This window comes from Lacerta agilis, chromosome 3 (genome assembly GCF_009819535.1).
Source record: "Lacerta agilis isolate rLacAgi1 chromosome 3, rLacAgi1.pri, whole genome shotgun sequence".
Lineage (NCBI taxonomy): Eukaryota > Metazoa > Chordata > Lepidosauria > Squamata > Lacertidae > Lacerta > Lacerta agilis.
In genome coordinates, this window is record NC_046314.1 from 17545347 (window position 1) to 17560847 (window position 15501).

The window sequence follows — 15501 nt, forward strand, 5'->3', positions numbered from 1 at the left end:
TTTCTCAGTCCGCCCCTAAACTCGGAAAGAAAGGGGTCCCACTCAATTGAAGGGGAGGAGGAGATACGCAGCCTGGCCCTACACCCTGGAACGATATATATATATAAAGCATCATTCAGGGTTGGGGTTGGGGTCCCCCAGAAGGGTTGGGGTCTCCCAGAAGTTGGCCTCCAGCATAGCTTTTACTCCAGCCACATCTGGAGACATACAGGTAGGTCCCCGTCTCCGTCCCCCATACGATCCCTGATAATAGAGTCCTGCGTAATCGAAACGCTTCCAACTTGCACCCGCGCGCGAAATGAACAGGTTTAGGTTGGTTCGAAATCAAATTCGCAGGGGAACGAATGCGAGCTCCTTGTGGTTAGGGTGGTGGCTGTTCTGGCTTAATTAGTACGTGGGTAGATAGCAGTAGCATTGAAAACGCAGCAAAGATCTGTGGAGGAGGAAAAGCACAGCAATAGCACTACTGCAATACTGGTAGTAAGAGTAACAACCTTTCTATCACTTTCTTACGCCTTCTTTCACTGCAAAGGCGGCTTACAAAGAATAATGAAAACTATCAGTTGTGGTTTCTTCCTCCTCCCCCCCCCCAAAAAAAAGATAAACACAGCTCACAATTGCACAAATAATGTGTCTGGCTGTTGATCGGAAGGGTGGTGGTGGAGCCCCCCGCCCCAATTGCAGAGGGTTGGACTAGATGACCCTAGGCGTCTCTTCCAACTCTGCAATTCTGTGATGAAAAACCAGAAACAACAGCGGTTTAAATCGAGCAGCGCCCTTTGTGCAAGGAATGCTAGGAGCGGTCCTCTCTGCGACAGCCAATTCGAAGCATGGTTCTTGGAAGTAACTCCTCACCGGGGCCTCACTCCCAGAGCAAAACGATGCCACTCCTACTAACACACACACACGCACACACACACACGCTTTTCCTGGATTAAACTGCCAGGGGGTGTCTCTCCCCCCCCCGCTCTTTTTTCCCTCCCCTTTTAACATTTCTTTTGTTGGTGCTGGCGAAATGATCTCTGATTTCTATCGAAAAGGACACAGAGCAAGAGGAGGGGGGAAATCAGCGAACGCAGCGAGTTTCCTCTGCAAGTTCAGGGAAGTTTATAAAGTCTGTGTAACTTCCTCTCGGGTGCGTCCAATTCCTGCCACCTTGGGAGAAAGAGGGACCCCCGCCCCCTCGGGCTCCGGGTGAAAACCCCTCTCTGGACATCTCTGCCTCTTTCTCCGCACGATCAGGTTCCCTTTAACGTGTCCTCCGAGGCGCTCCTCTTGGCACCCGGCTGCGCTCTGCCCAGTTGGCAACGAGCGCACGTCGAAAACACCTCGGCCAGTTTGTTACGGGTGTTATTTCCGACGGATTCTGTTTAAAAGGGGATTTTCTTTTTTTCTTTTTTTAGGAGAGAGAGAGAGAAACATTTTTTCAAAAAAACCTAAGAGGGCAGGCAGGAAGGAGCTCTTGCAAAAAAAGCAAATATATGACTCAACAATGTTTGTGTTTTGGTTCTGGGTTTTTCGTTGCGCGCGCGGCGGAGCTACGTCCGAAGGCTTGAGCGCCGTCGTTGCCAAGCGGCGGCCGCTCGGCAGGGGGCGCTGCGCGGGGTCCGAAAAAGTCTCCTGCCGCTGTCGGCGGAGTCGGCGGGGATTGTGAACACAATGTTAAAAAGCGGCCGGGGAGTCCGAGGAGCCCTCAAAGCCCCTGCGCGAGCCGCCCGGAGCCCGCCGAGCTCTGTCTGCTGCTGCTGCTGCTTCAGACGGCGAGGACGGCGACGGCGAGAGGATGGAGCTGAGGGCGGCCGCGGCTCTTTGCCTCTACTGCCTCTGGAGCGCTTGCCGCCTGCGCCCGTGGCATCTGGACGCCGCAGCCGTCAGGCCCCTGCTACCCGCCTCAGCAGCGCAAGCGGCAGCCGCCGCCGCCGCCGAGAACCTCGACGTCAGAGACGCCGCCGCCTCGGCAGCCTGGAAGGCGAAGCGCGAAGGCGCGTTCCGCAACGGCACGGTGGTGCCTCACGACTACATGGTAGCGCTTTACCACAGCCTGGCCCGGAGCAAGGAGCCTCCTGTGCCCGCCGTCGAAGGTGGCGGACGAGCGGACACCGTCACAGGCTTCGTAGACCAGGCGCAGCCGCCAGGTGAGCCAGCCCGGGTAGGGTGGTGGGTGGAATGGGTTGGGATGCCCAGCGCAGCACCTGCGACCTGGAGCAGGAGCCATCGAGCCTCGCGCGAGGGGACAGGTGGGACTGCCCAGGACAGGTGGGATCCTATTTGTGGGAGCCGGTTCTTGCGCTCATTGTCTCCGAAGTGAGTCTCGCTTCGCTTGAGACGCTTCCCCCTCTCCTCCCGTGGTCAAATCCCCGAGTAAGCGGTTTGCGTAGGATTGCAGGCTTCACCCGCCCCCTCCCTCCGAACAAGGAATCTGACCGGGATCGCCCCGGTTAAACCCAGTTCTTGCTCTAAGCGGTGGAGGAGAGAGAAGGAAAGGACCTCGATTTGCCTCGGGCAAGCGCCCGGCCTTCAGTTATGCCCGGTGTTCTGATTTGGATTGGATACCTTGGATTTCCACTCCAAAGCGAGAATTGGGATTCTTCCTCCGGGTGGTTAGTAAACATTGCCAACCTCTTGGGGTAGGGAAGCAGTCCAAATCTGATGCAAAGTACTTGGAAAAGTTACTCTCGGTTCTTCCAGCTAATCCTATCTACTCTAACAATCTAAAATATTAATCTCGATCTAATGCAAAGCAACAAACGCCCCTCAACTGTGTAACAGTTACCTCGTCTCTCTTCACTCTGCGAGTGAGAGGTTGATCTAACTTTTGCTAATTCGAAAGAAAAAGAGAGTCGCTTCTTGGTTGTTGTTGGGTTTTTTGTGGTTTAAAATGGCAAAACATTAATATATATAATATTTGTGTGTACATCACACCCCATACGTTTCGAGAAAAATGCACCGTTTTACCCTCAAGCTGGGGCGGGGCGGACTTAATGTGAACCCAAACTGTTAAATAAATGTTGGCCCGAAGCAAAAGCGTATAGGGAGAGGAGGGGGAAACCCAGAGAATTGCGGCCGCTACAGTCCTATGGGCGTGTAATTCGACCATACGAAAACAGCCAAGGAAATGTAAAGCTGGAAATAGTTTTGTTTTAAATCCAAGCCGCGAAAGCAGAGGGGTCTATCTAAAACTGCGGTCAGCCCAAACCTGAGAGGACACAACCCCTCAACTGCGGAGGGTTTCCTCTCCCCAAATTCAAGGGGTTTAATGGGAAGTCAAATGATTTCTGTTGGGAGTTCTGCTCAAGAGCTGCAAAGATTTCTGTAGAGGGTGGCATTCGTTCTCTGACAATCGGTTGCTTTTGAGAGCCAAAGGGAGCTGCAGAAGGAAAGAAAAAGAAGGAAGGAAGGAAGGAAGGAAGGAAGGAAGGGAGAGAGAGAGAGAGAGAGAGAGAGAGAGAGAGAGAGAGAGAGAGAGAGAGAGAGAACTGGACCCATATTCTTTTTGAGAGCAGAAAAGAGGTCAGACCAGACCAGACCAGATTTTTCAACAGAAGCGAGAAGCAAGAAAAATCTGTTCAAATGCACTGTGTGGCGGATTTTCTGCAGACTGCAAAGAACTCAGCGCTGTCCCGCTTCCTTCTCCGGGCCCTCTTTCTTCTGCCAGTGGGTGGGCCAGCTTTTGGCACCCAGCGAGCGTGACAGCTCAGCAGCCCGTTTTGACTCGGGAGGCCACCTGGCGTCGGGCAAAGAGAGCCGAGGTGCATCTGGTTTGCTGGCTGGACGACGGAGTGGGTGGAGATAGCAGGTGTAAGGCAAAGGAGGGAGGAGGGAGGGGGGAGGCGGCGGTGGCCGCCGGGCGACCAATCCTCGGGGGCGCCTTCCTCCTCATGCAAATGCAGCACCGCTGCGGGACAGAGCGCAACCTGCCTGCAAGGTTCGGGTCAGGAGGAGGGTAGAACCACCTTCTTCCCCAGAGCATCGTCAGGCAGGCGGGACTCTTGTCCAGGCAGTGCGCTCTGCGCTCCTGCAAAAGGAGTACGGTTCCAGCCTCCTCCTCACGCATCGCGCGCCACTTTGCGCCCTCTTTCTTCCTGGGCTGGCACAGCCAGGTTGCTAGGGAGGGGGCAGCCCTCTCACCCCGTCACCTGGGGCGGTAAGACTAACGCAGAGCAACTTTATCCTCCCCCAGCACCCACCCACGTCGCTTCCCTTCCTTTAGCTTTGGCGGGGGGGGGGTGTTCCTAGTCTTGGGTGGTGGCATTCCTGTTCCCCCGACTTTGGCAAGGTCCGGAAGCGGTGCGGTGTGTGGCGGTGGGGTAGGGGAAGGGTGCGCGCGCGCGCGCTTTGTTTTACAGTTTGGTTCATCTGGAGCGCATTAATCTGCGCTGGAGGAGCCATTAAAGTGTGGAGAGGTTCGGGACGCTGTAAACGCATTTGGAGTTGGAGGGGGCGCGCGCTTCAGGCTGCCTCCCACCGCACCCCCTCTCCCGCTTGCCCTGCCTGGAGCCATTTGTCACCCGACCCCTCTTGGAAAGAAGGTGACACGAAGGAACCGAAGGGAGAGGCCAATTTCTCACCAAATACGTAAAAAACAAAAAGCAAAAAAACCCAAAAGCAAAGCAACCCACCGCGCCTGCTCCGCGGGGAGGAAATGGTTTGTTTTTGCTTGCAGCGGACTAACCGACATCTCAAGCCGCTTTTGAGTGCTCCACTCCACTCCGCTTCTGACAGCAGCTATTTCATTTACTTAACCGGCCACAATCCAGCCAGTTTCAAAACCATCAGATTTAAGATGGAGCGATGTAAACACGCGCTCAGTAGCCCTCTGTCACGGATGCTTCAGTTGAGATTCCTGCATTGCAGGAGGTTAAGCTGGACGACCCTTGAGGTTCCTTCCAACTCAACAATTCTGTGATTCCCCTACAGAGCCCCGGCGCTTAACGGCGCTTTAATTGTGTTCGGCTTTTGGGACACCTGAGTCCCCTTTCCATGAGTTTGCGCCGAGGCTGACGCACAAAAGGGATCAAATGAAAAATAAACGGCGAAGTCTCAGAAATAAGAGAGAGAGAGAACGCGCGACCCAACGGAAGTTAAGCATTTTAAAAATATAATACAGTACAACTGTGAATCTACTTTTGCTGTAACCCTCTCTGCCGTAGTAGTCCCGGGACATTATTCGTCTTTTTGTCAAAGGCTGCGCTGCTAAGCATTCTTATTGGGGAGCAATCTTCCCGGTAAACTCGCGTTGTGCACCCCCAAGTCGTTCTTTATTGCCGGGTGGTGGTGGAGAGGAGACCATAAGCCCGGAGTTAATTTAGTTTTGGGGTGAGGTGGGGGAAGCGCCAGAGTTGCGCTCTATTTCTAGCAGAACGAAAAACCCAATTTTTCAGGCTGATGGGGGCAGTTTGCACGAAGCAACCTGGCTGGTGGAGACATATAAACGTCGGAAGGGTTCGATATGCTTCAGAATAGAATACAAGCGAATTTTAAAAAAAAGACGAAGGAAAAAAGGGGGATCCCGGGCTATATAGCTGAAAGGAAGTGCTATGTGAGTTCGGCGAAGTTTTGTTCTTTTGGGGTTCCACTCCTCCCGCGCCCATGAAGACGGTCTGCCTCAGCGAGAGAGAGAGAGCCCGGAGCCGTCAAAAAAGGGAGGCGAGCGCGCGAGTCCGTGGGAATGCAAAGCAAGGTTCGAGGTTCCGCTGTTCTTAAAAAATCAGGGCGCCGCCAGGCTAACCATAACTCCGGCTTGACACTTTGGGGATTAAAACGAGGGATGTGGGCTTTGGGCGCAGGATAACTGAATTTAGCATAACTGAATTCATGGTAGCTGAACACTTAGCGCACACACATACGAAATTCCTCCTGAAATTGTCGTGTCTGAATGAATGGGTTGAATAGCAAGTCATCATCGCCAGGCGCTGTGGGGAGGATCTCCCCGTTCGTTAATGATTGCTCGCAAATAATCTAGAGGTCAAATTCAGCTCAGCATGGAATATCAAGGGGGGTTAACTTCCTAGTGAGAATGTTTAGGAAGGGATACAATCTATATCCCTTGGTGGATATAACCTAAGGGGGCATTTGTAGCTATGGTATAAATTTTCATATAAAGGATGCTATCCTTCCCTGGAGGACTGAAATGCTCCTGTTATATCTGATTCAGACTTCAACACTGAAGTTAACGGAATTAGACCGATTTATGCTCTGGAACTTCGGAGGTTTAAACTGTAGATCGGTGACCTGATTTTAAAGAGAGGCAGATCGAGAGGTCTTGAGTCGCACGAGCTCCAACCATACAATATTTAGTCGTTTGATCGATTGATTTAATTACACACCTATGTTTGCATATGAATGAAATAAAAGTGAACTTCGTTTCCAGAGGGCAAAAGCAGGTATACTCGCCCGCACCATCTGAGAAAAGGCTTCCCTTCCTGGGGGACAAAGAGCCCTTTCCAAGATGGGAGACCCCCGCACTATCCGTTTTGAGCAAAAAGAAATTGTCTTAAAACAATAATATCAATCAATCTAATCTAACATCTAAACCCAGGGTGGGGATTGGGGGAAATGCCCCATCCTCCCTTCTGATATTGTTGGACCACCTGCCCATTAGCCAGATGTTGGTTGAGCTGGAAGTCCACCAACATCTGAAAAACCACAGCTTCCTCGCTTCTGCATGTATCTAGGTCTAGGTCTAGGGGACCAGCTACGTGGCTGGACCTTCCCGTTAGTAAATATCATAAGCAGCAGCTTATTTCTTCCTAGAAGGTTAAACACGAAAAAGTAGGTCTGTTTGCATTCTGGTCTGCGAGTTTACGCACATTCATACGCACGTTCAACTTCATCACCCGCCCCCGCCCTAAGGATTCTATACATAGGCTATATAAATTAATCCACCCCACGTGAGCGAGTTGAACAGGTGAAGCACCTGCTAAAACCACTGAAATCAATGGCAACGAATGGGTTTTGTTGTGAGAACTTAAAAACCGGAGCCATTTATTACAACTCAACGTAAGCTTCTGAAGACTGGAAGCGAACTGCGGTTCCCGAAACCTTTCGCCGCGGTAAAACTGCCGGCATTTAAGGTGTCTCTCAATACCCTTTTGGCAAGTTTTTGACGCAACAGGGGAAACCCCCACTCTGAATATGGTTACTGCAATCCCGTGTCACTTGGGCTGGGTCGTGGCCGCTCTGCTCAGTGCCAGCTTTCACAAAGGAAAAGGAAAGCCTTCGTCGGAAGCAGCCCGGTTCCCAGGGGGGCTGAAACCGAGAAGCCCTCTGTGCAGGCCCATTGGCTTCTGAGAGAGCCACCCCCCAATCTCTCTTTGAAGGCCAAGAGGAAGGAGGACTCGACGCCGGGGAATATCTGTCCGAGCCGCTAGCTTTGCTTCTTAGGACTCTGCTTCCAAGAGCACAGCGCAGGGCCCGCAGGCTGCGGTTTCTGGGAGTTTCAAAGCAAAACTGAAACCAGCTGAGCAATTCAAAGGGGTCTCCTCCTCTCCTTATCTGTTCCTATCGAGACTTCTACGCAGGATTTTTTTTTGAGGGGGGGGGGGTGTAGCCAGCAAATCAGCCCGGTGTTTTTCACCCTGGTGGAGATGTTTCCACCCCAGTGCATAAGGGGGGTCTTTGATTTGAGTTCCCCCTGGGCTATATGAATTAAGACATCAATGAAAGGTTCCTTCTTAGCACAGAACCATAGAATTATAGTTGGAAGGGATCCTAAGGGTCATCTAGTCCAACCCCCCTGCAATGCAGGAATCTCAACCAAAGCATCCATGACAGATGGCCATCCAACTTCTGCTTAAAAACCTCCAAGGAAAGAGAGTCCGCCCGATGGAGTCCGTTCCACTTTCTAACAACTATTACTGTCAGAAACTTCTTCCTGATATTTAGTGGGAATCTCCTTTCTTCTCCCTCGAAGCCATGGGTTCGAGTCCTACCCTCCGGAGCACATCTTCCATGTGACAAATATTTGAAGATGGCTACCGAACGATCAATACTCTAACCGTACACCCCACCAGGTATTAAAGAGCTCCGCTTTTGTTTCTCTTCCAAGATATGCTCACTTTTTTTAAAACAACAACCACAACCACAACAACAACAGATCTTTTAAATGATTCTCAGCAGCTCCCCATTCTTTCCCGTTCTCAAAGTCAACCTGGAAGGGTGGGTTATCATCACCCTTTCAGGATTTACTTGGCAAGGGAAGATTGGAAGAGCGAGTCCATCTCGAACAGGCAGCAAGTTGTTGAAATCCCTGGCCACGTACAGTATCCCCAAACGCGAAGCTGTGGAGCCAATGCAGGCTCTTGGCTTCTTCCAGTTGGAAGACCAACTTCGATCGGATCCCCACCCCCCACCCCTTGAGAGTGGCTTCCCTAGCAATACGCTTAGGATCGTGATTCGGAGGCAGCAACCTATTGAAGCCAATGTATAGGATCGCGCTGTAAGAATGATTCCAATAGACGCTCAGCGTGTTTTCAGCAATGCCCGTTTTGTGCGTGTATATAAGAAGCGACGCGTAGTGGTGCTGTGCCGGAGGGGCCGCATTTGAGAAATCTTCTTTCCCCTTCTCCTCCTCCTCCCTCCTTTTATTTATTTTAATCCGATTATGTTTATTTGTTGTCACGTCTGATGGGTTTAATCAGTCCCAGGAAAAGGGCTACGTCCGGCTTGGAACATTTACATGGGAGGGCGGGTGGGAAAGGGTTACGAATATGTGCGCAGGGTCAGACCCCTTCAACAGCAGTCAAACCCCTAACTAACGCGGCTCGGTCCTCTTTCTCCTCTCTGCGCCCCCAACTCCAAGGATATAGATGGACACACAAACACACACACACACGTGAACAAAATGATTTTTGGCAGATTGGGAAAATGTTTAACTTGGCACGGAGGAGGCAAGAAAGACATGAAACAACCTTCCAGAACCTGCTCGATCCGAGGGCTGGGAAATAAATACAGATGGTTACTGTAAAGATCTTTCTCATTGTCTCTCCCCGAAGGAAGGCGCGGGGAGGGACCCAGGCTCGTTTGTTTCAAAGACAAGCCTCTCCAGGGGCTTATTTTTCGAAAATGAGACGAAAAGCAGGTCCAGGACGCACGGCCGTTTTACCTCCGCCGCGCTGTCCGCCCGGCAACCATAGAGGCTTTCTGTACACGCTCAGCGGTGACCACTAGGCCTGAGCAGCGAGAACGAGTTTCGGAGGAGCTGCTCTGTAAGCGGTCGCGCAATTGCCCGCCCTGTCTATAAATGAGAGGAGCGGTGCTTGATTGAACTGTCAGACGCATCTCCTCCTCTTTATTGCCCGGCACAGCAGCAGTAGGGACCAAAGTGCCTTTCTTTCTCCCGTAGCAAATAGAATTGTTGAGTTGGAGGGGACCCCGAGGGTCATCTAGCCCAACCCCCTGCAATACTGGGAACTTAGCGAAAGCATCCATGACAGATAACCATCCAATCTCAGGACTGGGGCGCTACTGGCCCGGCAACTGACAAAGCAGCGCTCACTTCATGGGCAGCAGCTTCCTAGCAGCCAATTAGGCGCATTCAGGGGTCATGCTTGGTAAGGACGCATAGCCTGATCCAGGAGAGTCCAGACTCGCGGCAGAGGGTTCCCGGGATCCTGCTGGACGACAGCTCCCACCATTGGCCTTGCTGGCTGGGGTTGATGGCAGTTGAAGTCCCCAAGAGGCACTTCCAGGTTCCAGGCCTGAGTTGGAGGAACAGGCACGGCTAACAAGGCAACCGCGCCGTCGGGCCAGGCGCGGTTTTTAGGGCGCACAGCTCTGCCCTTGCTCTTGATTCACGTTTCCTTCTGTCCTCCTCCTCTCTTTCTGCAGATGACTCTCCGTCGGAAGCGGCGCAGCGCTACCTCTTCGACATCTCCAGCCTTCCCGAGCTGGACGAGGTGGTGGGCGCCGAGCTGCGGATCCTGCGCAAGCCCCCGGGAAACCGGAGCTTGGCCACGTCCCCAGAAGGCCTCCTCCACCGGCTGCTGCTCTCCTCCTGTCCGGAAGGGGAAAGCCACCAGCCAGGCCTCTTAGACTCCAGGGCCGGCGACCTGTTGGACTCGGAAGGCCTTTCTTCCTCGTCGCCCAACAAGTGGGAGGTCTTCGACGTGTGGGCAGCCTTGACGGGCGGGGCCGAGGAAGGCGGCAGCCTCCGCCACCCCCGTCCGCCGCTTTGCTTCCTCCTGAGGGTCGTCTCGGAGCAGTCCGGGAGACTCCTCCCGCCGGGACAGCTGGGCTTCCGCAGAGAGCAGCCGTCGGAGCCGCACGAGAGGGCGTTGCTTGTGGTCTTCTCGCGTACCAAGCGGAAGGAGAACCTCTTCAAGGAGATCCGAGAGAAGATCAAGGCTCTGGGCGGCGGTCCCGGGCTCTTGCTGGAGCCCCCCGACTCGGGACAAGATCCCCTAGCCAAGCAGAAGCGCCGCCGCCGTCGGAGGACCACGCTGGCGGGCCGGGCGGCCGGGGGGCGAGGCCACGGCAAGAAGGCCAAGAGCCGCTGCAGCCGGAAAGCCCTGCACGTCAACTTCAAGGAGCTGGGCTGGGACGACTGGATCATCGCGCCGCTGGACTACGAGGCATACCACTGCGACGGCGTGTGCGACTTCCCTCTGCGCTCGCACCTGGAGCCCACCAACCACGCCATCATCCAGACGCTCATGAACTCCATGGACCCCGACGCCACGCCGCCCAGCTGCTGCGTGCCCTCCAAGCTCAGCCCCATCAGCATCCTGTACATAGACTCCGGCAACAACGTGGTTTACAAACAGTACGAGGATATGGTGGTGGAGACGTGCGGGTGCAGGTAGCGGCGTCGGAAGAAACAAGGCCTCTCCTCTCCCCCATCCTCGCCTGCTTCGCTTCCCCGGCTCCGTGGCGCGCCTCTTGCATGCAGCGAGTTAAGATGATGATGCCTCGATTCGCCTCGATGTCCTGCTGAAGGCCTGCCTTTGGCTGCCAGGCCCGACGGCACTCGTGCATTGTGCGTGTGTGGCACAAAGAGGAGCCATCTCCTAGGGCCCTTCCCCATATAATATTCGAGGGCGCCTGCCCCCTCCCCAAAGTTGATGGGCATTGCCATTCAAATGGTGTGCCTGCCCATCATCATGTGATCGATTATGCGGGGCGGAGCTTCCCTGCCCCCCCCCCCCAATATTTTGTTCCAGTTGGCACCGCTGGTATGTGGAAAAGGGGGGATTTTGCAGGCTTCCTCTCTCTTTTCCTCCTTCCCTCCCTCTGCAGATGCTAGTGACCTTCGTTTGCTAGACAATGAGTGAGTGACCTAGCACCCTTCTGTAAGTCTGCACCCCACCAAATGGGCACTTTAAGAGAAGGAAATGGGATGACAGTCTCGAGAAAACCTTTGCCAACCAGTCTTGGAGGTTAGCTGAGGTGTACTGTTGTGTGTGTGAGTGTGCGTGTGTGTGTGTGTGTGTGTGTGTGTAAATAATCTGAAGTGGTGGTTTTCAAGCTTTTTATCTCCAGTGAAGCCATTTCACATTCACTTTTGCTCATGATTTTGTTTTGTTTTGTGAGTGTTGTTTTGTGAGTTTTGTAGTCTAGGCGGCACACAGTTCTCAATAGTCAGTGCGTAGGCCGCTTAAATACCCCACCAGTTCCCTGTGTGAACAGAGGCCTGCAACCCACCAAACATCTCTCTGGGGCTGCATGTTATGGGGGAAGATTTAGAGTGGTGGACCAGCCGTCTTTCAAAGCGGTTTGTCTGCCATTACCCATCCCTGATTACGTTTCTGAGGAGACCCTGAATACAGTTTGGACACCACTGCTTTGTGGCATCTCTCTTTTCCCTCTTTCCCTCTCTCTCTCCCCCCACATTCCTTGACTTTTCTTTCTTTTGGAAGATTGCTTACCTCTAGTGGCATATCAAAGAAACAGGCAGTATGTTGTTTAGCAGCACAATCTTAGGCATAACCACCAGGAAGTAAGTGATTCCCACTGCGTTCAGAGGAGTCTGCTCTCTGGTGAAACCTTGAATGCTAACATGGAGGCAAATCCCACTGAAATTAGTACCGTGGTACCTTGATTGTCGAACGGCTTGGACCCCAAACAAATTGGCTCCTGGACGCCGCAAACTCGGAAGTGTGCGACTTCCCTCTGCGCTCGCACCTGGAGCCCACCAACCACGCCATGTTTGTGAACGTTTTTTGGAAGCTGAACGTCCAGTGTGGCTTCCGCAGCTTCCTCTTGAGTGCAGGACGCTCCTGCAGCCGATTGGAAGCTGCGCCTTGGTTTTTGAACAGTTGCAGGAGTCAAACGGACTCCCAGAATGGATTAAATTGGACAACCATGGTACCACTGTACACACATTTCGTATTGCCGTGTAGGACTGACATTGTTGTGTGCGCATAATTGCCTGGGAGTAAGTGCCATTGAATTCCTTGGGATTTCTGAGTCAACATGCATAGGATCATGTGTTGCTAATCAACAAATACTTGCTCCCCCCCCCCGAACCCTGGTGGATTTTCATAGGGCTTATTTGGAGATGAAAATCCACTAGCCACGCTTGGTGGGTGGCCAGTTTCTGAATTCTCAGGGCTTCTCTGATGGTTGTCCTGGCCTGGAAGTGAATTGTGAATACACCCCTTATTCCCTGTTAGATATAAAGCTGCTACTTGTCAACGAGGGTTTGACAGTTAATGGAGCGCGTGTTCTCAGCCTTCAACCATGCCCGGAGAATGACTCACAAAATGCGAAGACAGCAAATGTAGAATCTTTTGTCTGCCCATCTCACTCTCTCAGCTTGGAAGACATTTTCCTGCTTTTTCATAAGTGATATATGTTATCATGTCTTTGTACCAATAGCTCTCAGTCTAGGTAGGTAAGGCTTCCATGGGCAAGAGCATGGGCTAGATTGTGTTCACAGGATGCTAGCTGACCGTTCCTGCTCTAAACTCCTGTTTAGCCCTGTCAGATGTTTCTTTACGAATCACTGGCCTGCAGATGGGAGCAGGTTAAACAGCATTTGGGGCCGAGGACTCCAGATGTTGGCCTGGGCCCCTCCAGATGATATTGGACTCCCATCAGTCCCAGCCAGCATGGCTAAAGGCCAGGGGCGATGGAAAATGTTGTAGCAACATCTGACCAGCCACAAGTTCCCCATTCCTGCCATAAGAAATCCCTCTTTCCCTGATGTTGACAAAACCTAATTGTATAACTGGCCTCATCTTGGTTTTCTGTTTCTTGGTTATGCTAGAGCAGCAGTCTTCAGTTCTTCAAAAGACCCAGAATCCGGCTTTAACTCAAACATGAATTTGAGACCTGTTCTGTATAAAACCATATATAATTGTATGCCGTGTTAGAAACTCAGACATTTAATCTAATGGCCAAATGGCACCTTAAACCAAGGTTGCAGTCGCCAAAATGGAATGCCAAGTTTCCGTTTCTGGGAAAGTCTTATTTTTCAAAGGATTGACTGGCTGTGATTTATCAGTTAAACAATTCAGATGACAACCTTGAGTCAGGTTAAGAGCTCTGACAGCTTAAAGAAGAAAAGTCACTTGATCCAGGGACAGTCCACATATATATTGGCCTATTCCGACCTCTTTTTCTCAATGGTGACACAGACCATTCATAATGTAGGAATATTTTTCACAACGGTGAGCGGGGCAGTCGGGTGGGGTAAGTGAAGACAAGCTACAACAATTCACTATGACGCTGTTCACCGCTCCTACTCAGGCTGCACAGAAAAAAGCATTTTGGCTCCTGAAATTCATTCCAGTTGGGTGGATAAAATATAACGGATAGAATTCTGCAAAATGAGGCATTAGTGGGTGAAAACAGTCCAGAACCAATGATCCCCAGGCATGCACCTCCTGATGGAGATGTCTGGCACCATCCTGGCACCCAGGCATCTTCACTTGGTCACTAGTCAGGTGCAAAAATACACCTGGAGCCCGGTTAATTTCGAACGCTGTTTGTATGCTGGTAGTGTTGGTGTTCTGACCCACCTTAGATCAGGCTGCAACTTGGTAGAGTAGCTGAGGAAACCCAGCCAGAAGGTGGGGTATAATTAATTAATTAATTAATTATTAATTATTATTGGTAGTGGGTCCCAAGCCAGCAGCTAAAGATCAATGTGCTAGAGTATAATGGCATGCTAGGAAACAACTTTTGTCTGTTGTCTATATCTGTTGATATAGATGTAGTAGAAAGCTCACATACATGGCTACGTTTATTGCCTTGCTGTTAAGAAGAATGCTTTAGATAGCCCAAATAGCCTTTAAGCCTAGTGGCCAACTCTTCCTAAATACAAACAAACAAACAAACAAACAAACAAACAAACAAACAAGGTGTTTAGGTAAGAGACCTGGAAGATTCCCCAAGTAAATGGCTTTGGCTCTGAGTCCTAGCGGGTCCATTGGTTATCATCTCCTGCTTATACATAAAGGTTACCAGTGACCAAACATGCTCTCCCACCCAGAGCAAGTAATGCCTGGATGGTTGTGTCGGTTTAATCATGAACATATTTTAAATGAAAGACTCTGGTCTGATTTGGTATACATTAGCTTCTCATGTGTTATTTCCCACTTGTGTCAATTGTGTTGGTAGAGAGATGCACTGTTTCAACACTGAGCAGCTTAAAAATCTTTTTAGTTTATCCGAAAGCTGGGACGTGCTCACTTCATTGGGTGCCCTCTGCTTCTAGGTGAACGAGTAAGCATTTTTACTGTTTACAGAAAATTTTAAAAAATGGACTTTTTGGAGCAGAATGAATAGGAATGTGCTAGATAGAAAGAAGATCCGTTGTGCTTTGTGCTGCGTGTCTAGAACTTCTCCCTCTCTCTCTGTTGCCATTCACTTCAAAGGAGGGACAATTCTCAACATGCAGCCTGGGAAAAGGGCTAAAATTCTCACCATCTCTGATAAATGTCCATGCTGGTTGGGGGCTGATGGGAGTCAAAGAGTTATCTCTGTCTTAACAGGCCTGGAGCTGGCATCTCAATGAAGAAAGGAAGCCTCATGCCTGTGTCTCTAAGGGCCATCTTAAGGTCTTGGTGATTCAAGGCTTGTAATTAGCACTTTTCTAGCAAATATGGTTTTTCTCTTTGAGGCTTGCACATAGAATCACAGAATTGTAGACTCTGTGTTACAGTGGTACCTCGGGTTACAGACGCCTCGGGTTACAAAGTCCGCTAACCAGGAAGTGGTTGCTCCAGGTTAAGAACTTTGCCCCAGGATAAGAACAGAAATTGTGCACCAGCAGCGCAGCGGCAGCAGGAGGCCCCATTAGCGCAAGCACGCCCCATTAGCGAAAGCATTTCAGGTTAAGAACGGACCTCTGGAACGAATTAAGTTCTTAACCTGAGGTACCACTGTACAGGGACGCGGGTGGCGCTGTGGGTTAAACCACTGAGCCTAGGGCTTGTCGATCAGAAGGTCGGCGGTTCAAATCCCCGCGATGGGGTGAGCTCCCATTGCTCGGTCCCAGCACCTGCCAACCTAGCAGTTCGAAAGCACCTCAAAGTGCAAGTAGATAAATAGGTACCG

The 15501-nt window shown here is 51.4% G+C and overlaps 1 protein-coding gene across 1 annotated transcript; it reads left to right on the forward strand.

Annotated features, from left to right (window-relative positions):
* Window positions 1–1000: 1000 nt before the first annotated feature.
* On the forward strand, window positions 1001–10825 carry GDF7 (growth differentiation factor 7). The gene is made up of 2 exons (XM_033145408.1): window positions 1001–2135; window positions 9829–10825. Exons 1-2 carry the CDS (start codon window positions 1784–1786, stop codon window positions 10800–10802), a joined length of 1326 nt encoding a protein of 441 aa, XP_033001299.1. The 5' UTR covers window positions 1001–1783; the 3' UTR covers window positions 10803–10825.
* The last annotated feature ends 4676 nt before the right edge of the window (window positions 10826–15501 follow it).